General features: G+C 53.3%; 1 protein-coding gene across 1 annotated transcript in view; it reads right to left on the reverse strand.

Annotated features, from left to right (window-relative positions):
* Positions 1 to 19391, reverse strand: part of LOC105493377 (deltex E3 ubiquitin ligase 1) — a 41589-nt gene that overhangs the window by 1708 nt on the left and 20490 nt on the right. Inside the window, exons 3-9 of the mRNA XM_011760959.3 lie at positions 18508 to 19195; positions 3096 to 3157; positions 2621 to 2782; positions 2248 to 2309; positions 1408 to 1566; positions 1153 to 1314; positions 941 to 1030 (exon numbers count right to left, since the gene is read on the reverse strand). Of these exons, the coding sequence (XP_011759261.1) occupies positions 941 to 1030; positions 1153 to 1314; positions 1408 to 1566; positions 2248 to 2309; positions 2621 to 2782; positions 3096 to 3157; positions 18508 to 19195 (1385 nt within the window). The remainder of the gene's footprint in view (positions 1 to 940; positions 1031 to 1152; positions 1315 to 1407; positions 1567 to 2247; positions 2310 to 2620; positions 2783 to 3095; positions 3158 to 18507; positions 19196 to 19391) is intronic.

Here is a 19391-nt window from a genome sequence, read left to right on the forward strand (position 1 = left end):
CTAAAATTACAAACTTTTTGGAGAGACAGAGTCTCACTATATTGCCCAGATTAGTCTCAAACTCCTGGCCTCCCACCTCAGCCTCCCCAAGTGCAGGGATTACAGGTGTGCCCCACTGTGCTTGGCCTGCCTGTTTCTTTCTTTTCTGTGTGTGATGGAGTCTTGCTCTGTCACCCAGGCTAGAGTGCGGTGGGGTGATCTCGGCTCACTGCAACCTCTGCCTCCTGAGTTCAAGCAATTCTCCTGCCTCATCCTCCCCGGTAGCTGGGACTACAGGCGCACTTCACCACTCCCGGATTTTCGTAGTTTTAGTAGAGATGGGGTTTCACCATGTTGGCCAGGCTGGTCTCAAACTCCTGATCTTGTGATCCACCCGCCTTGGTCTCCCAAAGTGCTGGGATTAGAGGCATGAGCCACCGCACCCAGCCCTGCCTGTTTTTTTTCTGGGGTGAAGAAAGCATCTGGCAGCTCTCTGCTCTATTTAGTTTGGACTCCACACTATATTAAAGAGCAACTTGTAAATTAGTTACTAACATTCAAAAGCCTAGAGATTTCCCATGAAAATCTGGATTTCTTGGTGCTCTTGAAAAGCAGAAAGTCAAATCAGACAGTCTGTAGGGTGATGGTGAGAGCTTAGACTGCCTGGGCTCAAATCCGAGCTCTGTCACTTAGTTTCTGTGTGACCACGGTCAAGTGACTTGCCCTCTCTGAAGCTTTGCATCTTTGTCTATAAAATGGGGTCAGGATCTTGACCTCAGCGGCTGGGGAAAGGAGGTAAGATGTGTGAAGCCGGTGGCCATGGTCGCTGCTGTTGCGGTGCTGCTTTGGGGAGGAATGTGAGAGCAGGGATTGGGAATGATGGGGACCACAGGCCCAGGCCAGTGGTTGCTGGAGCCCCTGCCTGCGCCTATCTCCCGTGCCCTCACGACTGGGCACCCACCTTCCGGCCTTTCTCATTGTTGGGTAGATAGCAGTGGCGAGGGAATCCTCTTGCGGTGAACTTCTTTCCGGGGTTGGGGTGCTCAGGGCCCTGCAGGGAGGGACAGTAGCAGGGATTTAGACCATGAACAGGTGGTGGCAGGGCAGAGGAGCATCTGGAGGAGTCGGAGGGGAGTGGGGGCTGGGGGCCAGAGAGGCAGAATGGGAGTCCACCTGGATGCCTGTGGGGATGTCGTAGACGATGCGGATGGTCTGGGTGTCAGGGAAGCCAGGTAGCGAGTGGGGGATGAGGTGGAACTCCATCTTCCCAGGCGGCTGCGTACCCGTCTTCTCCCCGTAGATGGCCTTGCAGGTGGGGCACTGCAGGCTGCCATCCTGGGCAGGGGAGGCTGGCAGTGAGTTCCCAGTGGCCCCCCAACCCCACTCCGTTCCCTGCCCACTCCCCAGCCACTGTCCTGCCCAACCCACCTTGTTGCCATTGGAGTACATGGCCACGAGGCACAGCAGGTGGTACATGTGGCCGCAGCGGCCCAGGCGGCCCACGAGCTCAGGCCGCACGCCCTTGTGCCGAAGCACGCCCTCGTAGCCTGACGCTGTGACCAGCCGCTCCATGCAGATGGTGCAGTCCTGCAGGTGGGCAGCAGGGGAGACTGAGGACTGGGAAGGGCAGGGCACCTACTGGGTCAGCACTGCCCCTTGGCGGGTCACCATGGGCAGCAGACCACACTCTCTCTGGCGCCCATTTGGCAAAGGGAGACAGGACACACCCTCTGCCCCATACATTGGTTTCTTTTCTTTTCTTCTTCATTTTTATTTTTTATTAAGAGACAGGCTGTGTTGCCCAGGCTGAAGCGCAGCAGTGCAATCATAGCTCACTGCAGAGTCGAACTCCCGGGCTCAGGAGATCCTCCTGCCTCAGCCTCCATCATAGCTGGGACTACAGAATGAGCCACTGCGCCCAGCCCCTTCCCATATATTGAATTCTGATACATCACAGAGGAAGATGGCTCCCTCACCACTCCCCAGGTGAATTAAGGGCTTAACTATCAAAAACAAAACTTAAAAACATTTAATGGAAAATATGGGTGAAAATGACACAAAAACTCAATCATCAAAAGATGGATAAATGTGAGTCCATTAAACGTAAGCATTTCTATTTATCAAAAAAACCTCATAAAGAAAGTGAAGAAAGGAACAAACTAGAGGAGCTCTGTATCACCCAGAACCCAGGAGGAGGGGTGAGGGTTCTTGCCCCCTCCATGCCAGGGCCCTCCCCCCTGCCCCCCCACCCCCTCACCCCCTTCTCACCTCATCAGGTGGATTTTTCACCTTCTGCATGTATCTTCGAACCACATCCTCGGGATTCTTACCTGCAGGGACACAGCGGGGTGGGTTTGAGGGTACCCAGAGTCTGTCCCTGAAGGCTTGGCTCAGAACTGGGTCAGGGGTCAGAGGGCAGGGGTCAGGGTGGAAAGGGTTGGTCAGGGTCAGAAGTCAGGGGTTGCTGGAGGTTAGCTGTAACAAGAACTGGTGAAAGATGGGGCCAGGCAAAGGGAGCTGAGATCAGGCAATGGAGACGAGGTCGTAAATGCTAAGAATAAGTCGGAGACCAGAGGTCACACAGTTGTGGTCAAGGCTTAGTGGGGTTCATCTCGTGTGAGGCAGGGGGCGGAGGGCGTACTCTTTTTAAGGTGCTTCTTCTTGGTCTTGCGGCACACCCCGGGCACGCCGGGCACGGGCTTCACGTCGCTCTTGCTCACTGGCGGCGGGTGCAGGATGGGCTTGGGGGCCCGCGTCAGGCACACGGGCAGCCCGGCCGCGCACAGCAGTATCCCGGTCATCCCTAGGGGTCGGGGGGGCGCAGTCAGAGGGCGGGGCGCCATCCTCGCCCAGACCCCCGACCATTGGCCCTGGGAATCCCGGGGCCCTCCTGTGGGTGGGAGGGTTGCACTCTTGGGCCACACCCGCTCAGCCCCTTGAAGGCCCCTGAAGGGCCTTCTGCGGGCCACGCCCACCCCGTGTCCTGGGCCCAGTGGAAGGGGCGTTTCCTCTGGGCCACGCCCGCCGGCCCATCTCGGGGGCGGGGTCACCGGGTGACACGGGGGCTGCCTCCTAGTGGGCCCCGCCCTTCTTTCCCGCCCCGGGCCAGACCTCACCTGCCAGGGCCGGATGGACTGGCCCAGTACCATTCAAGTTCTTCACCGGGAGCGCGGGGACCCTGCGGGGAGAAGAGGAGACGCCGCTGCTGGACTCCAGTCCCCGACACCACGTCAGGGGACCTGGCTTGCCTTCTGTCTCTGGCTCCTGGGCACACACCCTGGCCTCTTTGTACCTCTCTCTGCCAACTGCAGTGACCTCCAGGAAACTCTCTTTCTACTCTGACATCCTATTATGGGGCGGGGGTGGCCAGGACCTCGGCCCAGGTTCCAGTGGATGCACCCTTAAGACTTTAGTGCAGACCTCTCCTTACCCTACAGCCGGCTCCTCCCTCGAGAGGGCGCTTTGGCTCTGAGGGCTCCTTTCATTGGCCGCTGTGCCCGAAACCCAACTACTAGTGTTGTAACTATTTTAGCATCTCTCAAAACTTGTTAGATGTAGCATTATTAATCTCCATAAAATGTTCCAGGAAAGAAGGATTCAGGAATCAAGTAAGTTAGGAACACGTCACTGTCTCCCTCTCTGAAATTCACAACATATCTGAGCATATTAAAGGTTCTGACAAGCCCTGCATAAGAACATATCATTAACAATGATAAATTCAGGTTTTCAAAAGCATTTGGTGATGACGTTTTTTTTCTCTTCTGGAATATTTACTGATGTCAGTTTCCGTGACAAGGTACTATCCTCTCTTCAAATGAAGAGCCCCTAGGAAAAGGTATCCTGACTCTTCCCCTGGCCCTCAAAAGAGCTTTGGCTGTTGGAGTCAGTCAGAGCTGCTTTCATATCTCAGCGCAACCACTAATGAGTTGGGCGCCACACAGCATGTCAATCTCATCTCTTGTAAGGGGTGGTCTGTAAAATGGGGATAATATGGTACCTTTTTTTTTTTTTTTGACTGCTGTGAGAATTCCGTGAAATTATATGTGTCAAGGGCCAAGCACAGTTCCTGGTACCTAACAGATACTAAGAGCACAGCCATTGGTATCATCACTGTCAGCTGTGCAATCCTGGCCGAGTAATTTCACCTGTCTGCTTCTCAGGCACTAAGTCCTGGTGTAACTTCTCTCCATCTTAGAGAGGAAACCACAAAACTGCTGTAGTGACATTGAACAAGTCATTTAACTTCTTGATCCTCAGTTACCTTATCTGTAACACAGGCGTATTAACACCTCACTTATAGAGTCGTTGGGAGGACTAAAGGAGAGCTTGCGGTGATGTGTACGGTGTGTCTGCCTGAGTCCTCCCGGCTTCAGCACTTGTTTATGCAGGGAAACTGGTGTCTTGCTGTTGATGGGCATGGAACCCTGGCTGGATACGTTCTGATGAAGAGGGGTGTTCTGAAATCCAGGGGGCAGCCTGAAGGCCTTGGGGGATGTGCCATGAGAGGGGACAGGAAGGGCTGGGAGCAGTGACAGCTGGAGAAGGAGCTGCAGCAGCCGCCTTGGCTCTTGACATGCCTGTTCAGGTCACAGCCTGTCCAATGCTGTCTGGTCACCTGTCCTTGGCAGGCACAGTTGGCACCAGAAAGCATCTTCAAGCAAATGGTGCCCTTGGCAGGCTTGGGTACTGCTGCAGTGGGTGCAGACACACAGACATATACACCCAGGGCACACACCATCCACACGGATACACACATCCAGATATACACACAGACGTGGAGAAGATCACACAGACTTATCATACCCCCCGGGACACATTACACACACATGTTTAAGTACACAGACACACAAACACACACAACCCAGGACGTATACCACAGATACATGCACACACACAGACACACATATCAGGGAGCCTCCCTCCCCATCTGTCTACTTGGGGAATGCACTGCACACACCAGGGAATGCACACCCTGCACACATACATGGACACACACAGGCACACTTCAGGGCACACCCCCCACGAACATACATGGATTAAGATACACACACACTCACATATTCCAGGGAACACCTCCCCACACCTACAGAGACTCATGCACACATGGGGACATACAAATACACACAGAAGCACACACAGCTCTCCCCTGGAAGGACACTCCATGGACAAGAGAGGGGGCTCATGTAGACCAGTACTGCACCTGTCACTGCCGCCCCTCTCCCCAGCTGCACAGAGCTGGGTAAAGTGGGCAGCAAACCCAGAGTTTGGTGCGCTCAGCCCTCACACGCACCCGGCACGCTGCAGCCTGCAGAACGGCCTGCCATCCACACACAGACACATGATTCCGCACTGCCTGTGGGGAAGTACTCATGCGTACTGATTCACATCATGCATGGGGACGCGGGAGGACACGCTGACTCACTGCACGCGAGGACACACGCGCACATGCTCTCACCCACACCTCCCGACACTGACACACACTCAGCCTGGGAGGCCCATACCCGTACACACGCAGATGCACAATCACACATGCACACAGGTACAGCACACACGCCCCCACTCAGTGGCTGCTCAGCTATACTGGCTAGTATCATGTGGCCAGGACTCCCATCCCAGACCCCTCTGAGGGCTGTGGAGAGGTCTGGAGCAGATATCTGGATCGAGCCCCTTGAGGAGGTGTGGCGTGACTGAAGTCAATGAACACAGCTCCTGAGGGAGGCAGGATGGGATGGCAGGTACCCTGGGTCCCCCAGGACCTGGTCAGTGGAGGTGGGAAGAAAGCACTGTGCCTCGGTTTCCCCATCTGTAATGGATATAGAATCCTGTGAAGGTTAAGTGTGTTAAAACATGTAAAGCTCATCATTTGGCACAGGGATGAGAGTGAAGGTGTCTTGATTTTCTTGTCAGGCACCCTGCGGCGGGGTGCCCATGAAAAGGGGTGCTGAGTATTCATTTGACCCTTTTCAAGGTCTGTCATAATCCTCCAGGACCTTCCTGAGGTGGGCAGCTCTCACCACTCTAACTTCCTCCCTCCCCATACTTTTACGGGAATGCATAGAGGTATTTCCCTCAAGCTTCTCCTCTTCCCTGCCCATTCTTCAAGCACCTCTAGTGCAGACACATCAGTTAAGTCTAGGTCTCTCTCACACCTCTTTCTTCCTTTCTGTCTCACAAGAAGAAAGTATCTCTTTTTTTTCTCCAGAGCTGCCCATAAAATGGGTGGAAAGAAAAATATTTAGCATGCATACCACCACTGGTTGGTCTCCTACCTGTGGCAGACATCACTAATCCATCACAGCACTCTCTCAAGCTTAGCAGAGTCCTCAGTACAGCTCTCCAGGCAGCCTCTATAAATCAGTAAAGCCAGTTTGCTACCCCAGGTCTATATAATGCCCAAAGTCTGGCCCAGTGGGTAACCCTGCTCTTGCTGAATGTTTGGCCTAGGAGTTAGACAGAGGGTACTCCAGGAAAGGAAGGATTTAGATCTCAGCTGCCCTAAAATTTCTGGAGCCCCTTAAACACCACATAGCCCTACATTACAAAAGTCAGTCTTGCTCCTGGGAAGAGCACTGTGAGGGGGGTGTCACGGTGGGGCTGTTATTTATTTACCCATCAGTGAGCTTGGGGGACAGTCCCGAGGTAGTCGCCAGCCTCTCTCTATCTGCAGGCCTCCTGCGAGAACCCAGGGTAGCAGAGTTCCCACGAACCCTGAGCGTGGGAGCCGCCCGGCCCCCTTTTGATGTGGGACGTGCTGTTTCCTCCGAGTCAGTGAGAACATCCTCCCGCCTGGACAAGCGACCGCTGCTCCCGGAAGGGGAGCCAGCCTTCACCCCTAGCTCTGCCTTTTTGTGGGCTCAGCCTGGCACAGGACCTGAGGAGTCCCTCAGGCCCTACCCAAAATCTGCTCTGACCAGAAGGCAGGTCTGGGCTCCACCGCCATGCAAGCCCCTATGCCTTTCCCAGCCCCGAATCAGATCCTGTCTGTCCTCTGCTCTCACTCCCCCTGCAGCTCCCACTTTGCTCATGGTAATACCTGGCCTCCTGATCTGGCCCCCATATACCCTCTGAACCTCATTTCCTGTGTGTTCACCCCTCTCCCACCCCACTTGAGCCACCCTGGTCTCTCTGCTCTTTCTCAAGCATGCCAGGCACATTCCCACCCCTTTGCTGTCTGGTCTTTGCACTTGCTGACCCTTTCCCGAGGTGCTCTTCCCAGATATCCTCATGGCGCACTTCGTCACTTAGCAGAGGTCTCTGCTCAAATGTCAGCTTATCTGAGACACCTTCCCGACCACTTTATTTAGTTATTTATTTATAGACAAGATCTTGCTCTGTTGCCCTGGCTAGAGTGCAATGGCTTAACCATTGCTTACTGCAGTCTTGAACTCCTGGGCTCAGCGATCTTCCCACCTCAGCCTCTTGAGTAGCTGGGACTACTGGCACACACCACCACACCCAGCTTAAACAACAACAACAACAACAACAACAACAACAACAAACCTTTTGTGGAGACAGGGCCTCACTATGTCGCCCAGGCTGATCTGGACTTGAACTCCTGGGCTCAAGTAGTCCTCCCTCCTCGACCTCCCAAAGTGCTGGGTTTACAGGCATAAGCCACTGTGCCTGGCCCCAACCACTTTATTTAATTAATTAATTAATTAATTAATTTGAGATGGAGTCTCACTCTGTCTCCCAGGCTGGAGTGCAGTGGCACGATCTTAGCTCACTGCAAGCTCTACCTCCCAGGTTCATGCCATTCTCCTGCCTCAGCCTCCTGAGTAGCTGGGACTACAGGCACCCGCCACCATGCCCGGCTAATTTATTTTGTATTTTTAGTAGAGACGGGGTTTCACAGTGTTAGCCAGGATGGTCTCGATTTCCTGACCTCGTGATCCGCCCGCCTCGGCCTCCCAAAGTTCAGGGATTACAGGTGTGAGCCACCGCGCCTGGCCCAACCACTTTATTTTTAAAAAGCCCATCTTTGTCCTTACCTTACTTAGTTTTTTTTTTTTTTTTTCATAGCACTACTCATAACCTGACATTATAAAGTCTTTTTTTTTTTTTTAATTTATTATACTTTATGTTCTAGGGTACATGTTTGTTACATATGTATACATGTGCCATGTTGGTGTGCTGCACCCATTAACTCGTCATTTACGTTAGGTATATCTCCTAATGCTATCCCTCTTTAAGCATGACCTGGCCCTGTGTGATCTGGTCCACCCCTGCCTCTTCTGCCAGACAAAGTTAGAGCAGGAATGTCAAATATATGAGTGCATACCACTACTGTCCTCCTAGCACTCACGGCAGGCATTACTAATCAATTCCGGCATGCCTTACCACTAAGCCAAGATGCAACTTCAGAATCCTCCTCAACACAGTGCTTTGGGAAGTCACTGCCACTGGAGCAGAGATGGCACATGTGATGAACTCTATTTGTCATTTATTTTGCAGATGATGGGACTGAAGCCCAGAGAAGGGAAATGACTTCACTAAGGTCACCCAGCTGGTCTGTGGTGCAGCTTGCACCGGGTCCTGGAGTTTCCGAGTCAGGGGCCAGGGATGACCCCACGAGGTTGGTCTGTGGAGCCATCTGGAATTGAGCCAGCCTTGAGAGCCCTCTGTGCTCTCTGAGCTGAAGTCTTTGACCTGGATCCTGGAACTGGCTCAGGCCTGGGCAGGGTAGATCAGGGCTGTCTAAGTGGATCCACTGGCCTGCTTTGGTCACCTCTCTCTGTCCCAGGACCCCGGAACGCAGGAGACCACACTGACAACTGGCCCTCCCTTTAGGGCAGCCAAGTCCTCTCCCTCCAAAGTCTGGTCTCCTTATCTCTCCCCTCCCACCCCCAGCAGGCCTGGACTTGTTATTTTCTCTGATGATAGTTTCCAGGCCCCCCACTGGCCTTGGCCCCCTTCAGGATACCTCACACTTATCCAGCAGCCCCCAAAGAGCCCCAGGAGGCTCATGACTCAGTCATTTGGGTCCAAGTGGGTGAGGAAGGGGCAGAAGTGAGGATGTTATATTATGGGGAGAAGGGAGTTGAACGGTGCTTTGGGGACCCCCCAGCCTCCCCTTTTCTCCTTTCTAGGGGTGTGAGCCTGTCACCTTTCCCCACTTTTAGGGCTGTCTCTGCCTTGTAGCTGCGTCCACGCTCCTCCCCCCATAGTCCTGGAGAACACAGCCTGGGGCCAAGTCCCCGCCGCCACCCCCACTGCAGAGACTTGAAGGACATCACGGCAAGCCCAGTACCCATGGAGTCCTCCTCAGCCTCTGTCTGGGGTCCTCACTTCCCCTTTCCTTACCCCAGCACCTCTGTCTTCCTAGACAAACCTCTGAACTTCTCTGGGCTTCAGTGTCCCCTCTGTGAAATGGGACACCTTACCTCTGTCCCTATCCATCTTCTAGAGATTAAAGGAAGTAAAAGTCCCCTCGGGAGACATTTTGAGGGGTGAGTGGTATTGGAGGCTCAGATTTATCTAGAGGTATGGGGGCTGTGGGGGTCACTCTTTTCCACCCTCCTGGTCCTCCCGCCTGCCCAGCTCTCTGTGGGGGAAGGAATGTGGAGGAGATGGTTGGGGGCAGGGAGGACCGGTCAGGTAGGGGAGGGGAGGGCAGGACCAGCTGTTCCCACGCCCCGGGGCAGCCACGTGCAGACAGGAGTGTGTGTGGTTTGGTCTCCCAGGGAGCAGGGCAGGAAGTGCTTCAGGTGGGGGGAGTGTTTGGTTTGACCTTGTGGCAGCGGTGAGGCGGGGTGACAGTCACTGCACACCAGTGGCTAGCGGGGCAGGAAAGTGGGGGAGGGTGGGCAGCCAGGGGCCTGGTGGGGTCCTTGACTTCACAGCGTACCTGTCAGTACTTTAACATTTTCAGACCCCTGAAATGTAATACTTATGGAAGGTCTGGAGAAAGAAAATGTGGATTCTTTTAAATAAAAGCATAAAATCACTGCAAGAAATTTAAAGATAAAAGAAAACACAAAAAGGAAGGAAAACCCTAAAGCACACCCACCACAACAAAGTCCCTTTGCCCCTGGGCTCCTGCTTTAGCCCCGCTGTGGTCTATGCTCAACATTCAGAGTGAGCCTGTTAAAACAGTCACACCCATCTCTCCCAACGCACAGCCCTGCTGGTTCCCTTCTCATGAAGAGCAAAAGCCGAAGTCCTCACCGCAACCTTCCAGGCCCTGTGTGTGACTTGGCGCCTTTTCCTCTCTGACTTCTTTCCCACCGATTGCCCTGAGCCTCTCCAACCACACCGGCCTTCTCAGGCACCCCAGGCCCACTCTGCCTCAGGGCCTTTGCACACACTGTTCTGCTGTCTGGAATGCTGGAATGCTCTTCCCCCAGTTCTTTTGCGTTTTTTGTGTTTTTTGAGACAGGGTTTTGCTCTGCCTCCCAGGCTGGAGAGCAGTGGTGCGATCTTGGCTCATTGCAACCTTGACCTGCTGGGCTCAAGCGATCCTCCCACTTCGGCCTCCTGTGTAGCTGGGACTACAGGTGCGCACCACCACACCCAGCTAATTTTAAAAAAATGTGTAAAGATGGAGTCTCACTATGTTGTCCAGGCTGGTCTCAAATTCTGGGCTCAAGTGATCCTCCCACCTTAGCCTCCCAAAATGCTGGGATTACAGGTGTGAGTCACTGTGCCTGGACCATGCCTTGCTTTTTAACTTCCTTCCATCTTTGTTCAAGAAGGTATTACGTTCTCCATGAGGCCTTTCCTTCTCATCACTCCCTACATCCTTTCTCTCCTATATTTTTCCTCTGTAGCAGTTACTACTTTCTACCATATTCTACAATTAATTTATTCTGTTTTGTGTTCGTCTCCCGCTAGAATGTGAGCTCCAAGAGAGGAAGGATTGTCTGTTTAGTTCACTGCTGTGTCCCCAGGGCCCCAAACAGTGCCTGGCACACAGAAATTGTTCAATAAATATGAATTAATTAATTAAAAAACAGATGAACATATGCTATAAAGAAACAGCAAACTACAGAAAAGATGGGCGACAAAGGGTTAATGCCCTTAATGCAGGAAGAACACTTGCAAATTAATAAGGAAGCAATAAACAGCTCCAGAGAAGGATAAGCCAAAGAAATACACAAGTAATTGGCAAAAGAAGGAACCACTCATGGCCAGTAAACAGGAAAAAGTTCTCAGGCTCAACTAAGAACCAAAGATATGGAAACTTAAATGACATCTCTTTAGCAATGATCAGCTTGGCAATGTTGTACAAATCTGATAGAGATGGGAGGGACAAGGGTGGATTTAAATGGGTGCAGGCCTGGCTGGGCACTGTGGCTCACGCCTGAAATCCCAGCACTTTGGGAGGCTGAGGTGGGTGGATTGCTTGAGGTCACGAGTTGGAGACCAACCTGGCAAACATGATGAAACCCCATCTCTACAAAAAATGTAAAAAATTAGCTGGGTTGGTGGCACGCGCCTGTAGTCCCAGATACTCAGGAGGCTGAGGTAGTAGGAGTATTGCTTGAGCCTGGGAGGCAGAGGTTGCAATGAGTGGAGATCTTGCCACTGCACTCCAGCCTAGACAACAGAGTGAGACTCCATAAAACAAAACAAAACAAAACAAAACAAAAAAAAGGGTGCGGGCCTAAGAAATCCAAGCCTGACATCTGGCTTCATGATGGACTATGTGGGCCTGTGTTGCCAGTCCCATTTCACAGGTGCAAAAACTGAAGACCAGAGAGGCAGATGAGCTCAGGCAGGGTCACACAGGAATCAGGGCAGGGCTTCTGGGATCACGATCCAAAACAGCACAGGCTGGCTGGAGATGGGGCATCCCCAATACACGAGTCAGCTTGGGTTTCTGAATCTGAGTCCTAATTGTGTTACCTCGTACAAATGTCTTAGTCTTTTGGAGCCTCAGTTTCCTCATTTGAAAAATGGGGATTATAGAACCTGCCACATTGAGTATCTGTGAGAATTAAGAGAGACATACCTGTAAACGGCCAGGCACAGTGGCTCATGCCAGTAATCCCAGTGCTTTGGGAGGCCAAGGCAAGAGGATCGCTTGAGCCTAGGAATTTGAGACCAGCCTGGGCAACACAGTGAGACGCCCATCTCTACAAAAATTAAAAATTAGCCAGGCATGGTGGTGCACACCTTTAGTCTCACCTACTTAGGAGGCTGAGGTGGGAGGACTGCTTGAGCCCAGGAGGTTGAGGTTGCAGTGAGCTATAATTGTGCCACTGCACTCCAGCCTGGGTGACAGAGTCAGACCCTGTCTCATACACACAAAAAAAGGCATGAAATTGAGAGCCGGGGACATAGGGAGCACTCGATAAATGGAAACAGGCCCGCAGCTATCCCTGTCCTCCCACCCACCACGTGGGGTGGAAACTCTGAGTGTGGTTCCTCTGCTCCACAGCTGTGTTCCAACACACTGGACACTGACCCCTCAGGGGACAGGGCGGATCTTCCCCACCCCCGCAGGTCCCCCAGGCCCAGGCTGCCAGCTGGCTCCCCGCCCTGTCTGTTACAGGGGCAAGTGGAAAAAACCCTAGCCAGGTGGATGCTCTGCCCCCACTGGCTATGTGACCCTAGACGAGTCAATCCCCCTCTCTGGGCCTCCTTCCCTGTTATCCATGCAGGGCTGAGATGAGGATGGAGGTGAGAATGACATTGGAGATCTCTGCAGAATTCACACCTCCCTTGCATGCTGATCCTTGCTGAGTCTGCCTGTGTGAGAGGTGGTGGTTTTAGCTCTGACAGATGGGGAAACTGAGGCTAGAGAAGCCAAGCCTCAAGTGGGTCCAAGGTCACCCAACCTGTAAAGGGCTCTGGATCCATCTGGGCCAAGGAGGGAAGAGAAGGAGGGCGGACAGAAGGAAGCCAGGGAAGGGAAGAGATTGACTGAGAGGAAGAGGTGGAAGACAGAGACAGAGAGAGAGAGACACAGAGCTACAAAGAGATATGGAAAGACTGAAAGAGACCAACATACACAGAGATATTGTTTGGTGCAAAAAAAAATGGTGGTTTTTGCCATTAAAATTATTGCCAAATTGCGGGAGAATGGCATGAACCCGAGAGGCGGAGCTTGCAGTGAGCTGAGATCCAGCCATTGCACTCCAGCCTAGGCGACAGAGCGAGGACCCATCTAAAAAAAAAAAAAAAAATTATTGCCAAATTGGCCAGGCGCAGTGGCTCATGCCTGTAATCCCAGCACTTTGGGAGGCCGAGGTGGGTGGATCACTTGAGGTCAGGAGTTCGAGACCAGCCTAGCCAACGTGGCAAAACTCCGTCTCTACTAAAAACACAAAAATTATCCGGGTGTGGTGGCAGCTGTCTGTAATCTCCATTACTTGGGAGGCTGAGGCAGGAGAATCACTTGAACCTGGGAGGTAGAGGTTGCAGTGAGCTGAGATTGCACCATTGCACTCCAACCTGGGTAACAGAGCAAGACTCTGTCTCGGGAAAAAAAAAAAGTATTGGCAAATTATAAAAGAGGAGACACACGGAGACACTGTTATGGGCTGAACCGTGTCCCGCAGAAGTCACGTGTTGAAACCCTAAGCCTCAGGACCTCAGAATGTGACCGTATTCAGAGACGGGGTCTTTAAAGAGGTAATTAAGTTAAAATGAGGTCACTAGGGTGGGCCCTAATCCAGGAGGACTGGTGTCCTTCTAAGAAGAGAAGATTAAGACACAGCCAGGTACAGAGGGAAGACCACATGAGGACACAGGTAGAAGATGCCATCTATAAGCCCAGGAGAGAGGCCTCAGAAACAACCAACCCTGCTACACCGTGATCTCGGACTTCTAGTCTCAAGAATGTGAAAGAGAATACATTTCTGTGGTTTAAGCTGTTACCTTGTTACCGCTGCCCTAAGAAACTAATACAGACTTAAAATCATAGAGACAGGCCAGGTGCTGTGGCTCACGCCTATAATTACCAGCACTTTTGGAGGCTGAGGTGGGCGGATGCTTGAGGCCAGGAGTTTGAGATCAGCCTGGGCAACATAGTGGGATCCTGTCCCTACAAAAAATTTTTAAAAATTAGCTGGGTGTGATGGTGTGTGCCTGTGGTCCCACCTACTTGGGAGGCTGAGTTGGGAGGATTTCTTGAGCCCAGGAGTTTGAGGCTGCAGGGAGCTATGATTGTGCCACTGCACTCCAGCCTGAGCAACAGAGCGAGGCTCTGTCTCTAAAAACAAAAAACAAAGACACAGAAACAAAGAGACCAGGGTGGGGAGGGCTGGGAGGTGGTTTGGGGACGAGGGTGACAGTGGGTAGAACTGTCTGCCTGGTTCCTCAGAGACCCCCACCTCCATCCATTTCCCCTCACAGGCTGCACTTGGACCTCAGCTACCTCAGCAATGGAAAGCTTCAGGCAGGAGAAGCCAGGGTCTGCCACCCCCATCTTCCTTCCTCCTACTCCCCTTCCCCAGCAACAGGCTCCACGGGTCTTGAGACCCAGACGGATTTTTCTGGGGGGGTTTCTTGGAGATGGAGGGTTGGGGACTTTGAGCCAGGCTTGTCTGGCTGGAGAGGGTCAGTTAGAGGGGCTAGAGTGAGGCCGGGCAGAATCTGCGTGGGTGGGGAGGGATGAGGGAGTTCTTGCAACGTTTCCCCCACCCCACATCTCCTGTTTTCCAGGCCAATGTCTGGGCTCAGGGAGGGTCAGAAACAGTTCCCAAGGGGAGGGGCAGGAGAAACGATGTCGGCTGTGGGGGAGGGGCACGTGGCTGGAGACAACAGAGCCCTGGCAGGTTAGAGGAGGACATGTTTAACAATCTGCACCCCCACAGATAAAACTGTTTTCACTACAGCCCTCTATAGCTCAAGCACACTCTATAGCTCCCCACTGATGGCAGCACCAAGCCCAGGCTTCCCTGAGGCCACCCAACCTGGCCCTGTACCCCCATTTGGGAAAAAAAATCTCAGCCCCCACTGTTCCAGAAAGGAGCCTCTATCCCCCGGTGGTCTCCAGAACCTTCTGGATTCATTCTTACCTCCGCCCCTTTGCACCTGCAATGCCCTGCCTGGGGTGCCCTTCCCCTTCTTGCTGGCGCCTCACACTCCAGTCCTTCCCACACCTCTAGCCCTTCCCCGAACACACCACACCCTTCGAGCCCCCTTGAAGTTGTTTGTGCTGTTCCCTCTGCCTGGGTCAGCTGTTCTCCGCATCTGGCCACCTCCTCAGAGGGCTTTTCCCTGAACTCCCACACCGCCCTGTCCCACTACCTCCCCAGCACTTCTGTCTCATCCAGAGACCGTCTTCATTTACTCTTTGCTTGCTGTAGGTCTGTCTCCCCATCTGTCTGTGTGCCCTTGGGGGACACAGGCCTTGTCTGTCTTGTTCAGCTCTGTGAATACACACCCACAGCACATATTTGGAGAATTAACACTGGGCCATGAAAACTGAGTAATTTTCAGCCTCCTCTAGAACAGTAGCTTTCAAATATCTTTTTTTTATTTTTTTTTTGAGACGGAGTTTCACTCTGTCACCCAGGCTGGAGTGCAGTGGCGTGATCTCGGCTCACTGCAACCTCCACCTCCTAGGTTCACGCAATCCTCCCACCTCAGCCTCCCGAGTAGCTGGGATTGCAGGCGTGCACAACCATGCCTGGCTAATTTTTGTATCTTTAGTAGAGATGTGATTTCACCATGTTGGCCATGCTGGTCTCGAACTCCTGGCCTCAAGTGATCCACCCACCTTGGCCTCCCAAAGTGAGCCACTACATCCACCTTAAATATTTCATCAGTGACTGAGAAATTCATTTCACCTCGCAACCTATTAAACGTATGCAGAAATGATGCAAAATATTCATGGAACACTTTTTTTTTTTTTTTTTTAAGGAAATAGCGTCTTGCTTTGTCTCTCATGCTGCAGTGCACTGGTGTGATCATAGGCCATTGCAGCCTTGACCTACTGGGCTCAAGTGATCCTCTCACCCCAGCCTTCCGAGTAACTGGGACTACAAGCACACCTCCCTGCCTGGCTAATTTTTTGTTACTGTTGTAGAGATGGGGTCTTGCTATGTTGCCCAGGCTGGTCTTGAACTCCTGGACTCAAGTGATCTGCACACCTCGGTCTCCCAAAGTGCTGGGATTACAGGCATGAGGCACTGTTCTCAGACTACATGTAACAATTCTTATTTTTACTATGCATTACACATGCCAATGTATTCTAGTTCCATTCCATTCCGTTCCATTCTTTCTGTTCCAAGAAAATTCTGGCTACAACCTTCTGATTTCTAGTCTTCTTGCGGGTTACAAGAAATTGACCCAGAGAGAAGGTTCTCAAATTCTTACTGCAGAGGTCCCTGGAATTTTCCTGGTTCTGTCCCCTCCCACACTCTCTCTGGCTTGCCATTCTAGGACCCACTCTACTTGTTATTCTGGGACCTCCAACCGCTCTTTCTGTAAGGCAGCCAGAGCCCAGCTGCTGTCTTTATAGGGCCATAACTGATACTTCAGCCCCCTGAGATCTCCCTGAGATCTCGGTGAGTCTATCTGCAGTTTTGGACAAGGCTTCCCCAAGGGGTCTTCTTTGACCCCCTCAAGTCTCCTCTCTGTTGGCACTGGGCCTGCCCTAGGCTGAAGTCACACGGGACACAACTCTGTGTGTCCCCATGGCACTCTCCTCCGAGAGGAATGACCAGGAGGTAAAGGGGAAGGGAAGGGTGAGGCAGGCAGGTGGTAGTGGCTGGCTGTGATGCGTCCCTGGAAAATTACAGCTTCCCTGCCCTCCATGCCAACCCTCCTCCTGGAGAGCAAAAGAAGTCTGAACAGCCATGCCTGAACTACTGCCAGTGTAAATGCTGTGTTCAGGTACACAGCGTTTTCACACGGTGGGAAGATCTTCTCCCATTTGACAGATGACGAAACTGAGGCTCAAGGAAGGAGAGGGACTCTTCCCAGGTCTCCCAGTTCAGAAGTGGCCAAGAGGGGGACTGGGCGTGGTGGCTCATGCCTGTAATCCTAGCAATATGGGAGGCCAAAGTTGGTGGATCACATGAGGTCAGGAGTTCAATACATGCCTGGGAAACATGGTGAAGCCCTGTATCCACTAACACTCACACATACACACACACACAGAGTAGCCAGGAATGGTGGCGTGCACCTGTAGTCCCCGCTACTCAGAAGACTGAGTCAGGAGAATCGATGAACCCTGGAGGCAGAGGTTGCAGTGAGCAGAGATTATGCCACTGCACTCCAGCCTGGGCAACAGAGTGAAACTGTATCTCAAAAAAAAAAAAAAAAAAAAGTGGCCAAGAGGGCATTTGAACCCAGGAAGTCAGACTCCCAAAGGGACAAAGGGTGAATAGGGCCACCTAGTTCAGGGTCCTGACCCTTCCTTTTCCCAGGCCTTGTTTGCCCATAATAAAAGCGGTGACTTGGATGCGGTGACCCCAAAGATCACATCCAGATCTGAGCTTTGGTGATCTCGGGCCATCATTATCAATTCCCCAGGCCATGCCATGGTGACTGAAGCACAGTTGGTTTTGGGTGCCCACTCTTCCTCTTGTGGCCCACAGTCCACATCCCCCTCGTCTTTCCCAAGTTCAAGGTCTTTGATTTTTCCTCTCATTGCCACCCCTCAAGACTTGGTTCTTTGCTCAGATGGAATGAATCTGGGGTCCAGGGTGGGCACCCAACAGCAGCTCACTGGGTCCCTATCCTGGGGCCTGGGACACCTTAACCCAATAATTGCAAACTTGATACAAGCTGGGTGCCCGTCCTTAATAAAATCATGCTGGGAAAGCCAGTTCATAAAAGTGTTTCCAAAAAGGGCTGCTCTCGTTAAAACAAGAGCACAGAGGCAGACTCTTGTTTGCCTGGCTCTCCCCCACCCCCACGATTCCAGGTCACCCCAGGAGTCCCTGGAGCCCAGTGTGCAAACCATAGTATTAACCCAGAGTAATTGTGGTATTTCAGGTGCAGCCTATGGGGAAATACTTTGGACAAGCAGCTGATGCTTGCTCGAGCCACCATGTGAGGTGGGCATGGACTGGGACAAGGACAGGCGGACTCTGAAGCCCTCTAAAAATCCTAAGACAACACAGCACAGACTTTGGAATCGGACAGGTCTGGACTCCAAGGTCTACCCTTCCCCGGTGACCCTGAGAAGGCACCATAGCTCTGCCAGCCTCGGCTTCCCCATCTGGAATATGCACATGGTAGAACCGTTTGGCAGAATAAACGAGGTGATACATATAACGAATTTAGCAAATAATAAACATGGAACACGCACCATTGATGATGTTGCTATTATGGCCCCAGCACTTGTGAATTGTCTTATCTTGGGGGAGTTAGTTCCTGTCTGTGAACTGGAGGTGATGACGGTACCTACCTCATAGGGTCCTTATGCATGGAGATAGATGCGTGGGAACATGTAAAGGTGCTTAGTTGATGCTTGGCACAAAATGAACATTTAGTGGATGCTGGATATTACTTACTGTCATTATTATTATTGTAATCTTTGCTCCTGCCCTAGTGGCCAACCACTCCCAGGCTTCGTCCTTGCCTGCGGACGACACAGAGGTCCCCTCCCCCTGGGCCCCGTCTTACCCCGGCGGGATGGAGGCGCGCGCGCTCACGCTGGTGGTGCGCTGGGGCCCGGGCCGGTTGAGGTTGTTCTGCCCCGGGGTGGGCGCGCCGCCGGGGGCGCTCGGGCTCCGTGGGGGCGCCCCGGGAGGCGGCGCGGGCTCGGCGGGGCCGGTGACGGGCGCTGCCCAGAGCGCGGCGCCTGCGAAGGTGGCGCTGGGTCGCACGGCGAGCGCACCTGGAGGCCCTCCAGGGGGCGGCGGCGGCGGCAGCGGCAGCGGGGGTGCGGGGGGCGCCTTGCGGCGCTGCGAGGCCAGGATGGCGTTGGAGGCGGCGCGCGTGCTGTTGACCAGCAGGCACTGCTGGCAGGAGCAGGGCTGGCCCGAGCTGGCGCCCACGGGCCACGACTGCGACTTAGGGATGGAGCCCACGGTGAGCGGGTAGGCGAGGTCCAGGCGGCGGCGCAGGCGGCGGCGCCGGCGCGTCTGGCGGTTCATCTGCGACATGCTGTTGAAGTAGATGAGGTAGCAGAAGCCCAGCGACGAGAGGTCGAGCCACGGGTGCTGCTTCTCGTAGGCGTTCTGGATGGTAATGCAGATGTCCATGTCGTAGGCCGTCCATGCACCGCCGTCGTTCTCCCACTCCCACACGATGCCCTTGCCCGGCGCCGACGACGGGTCGTAGAAGTTGCGCCGCACGGGCCGCATGGTGCCTGTACTCGAAATGAGGAGGGGGCGTCAGCACAGCGGGCGGGCTTGGCTCGGTCAGGGGTGGGGACGCCGAGCGCTGGTCTGCGCAGCTGGAAGGGCGGGCCACAGCAAGGCAGGGGTGGGCGGCACAGGCCTCCAACGGGTCCATCCAGAGTTGGGGAGAGGGTCAATACATGCATGGAGAGGAAGGAGGTCAAG

The sequence above is a fragment of the Macaca nemestrina genome, chromosome 10 (genome assembly GCF_043159975.1).
Source record: "Macaca nemestrina isolate mMacNem1 chromosome 10, mMacNem.hap1, whole genome shotgun sequence".
NCBI classification, from domain to species: domain Eukaryota; kingdom Metazoa; phylum Chordata; class Mammalia; order Primates; family Cercopithecidae; genus Macaca; species Macaca nemestrina.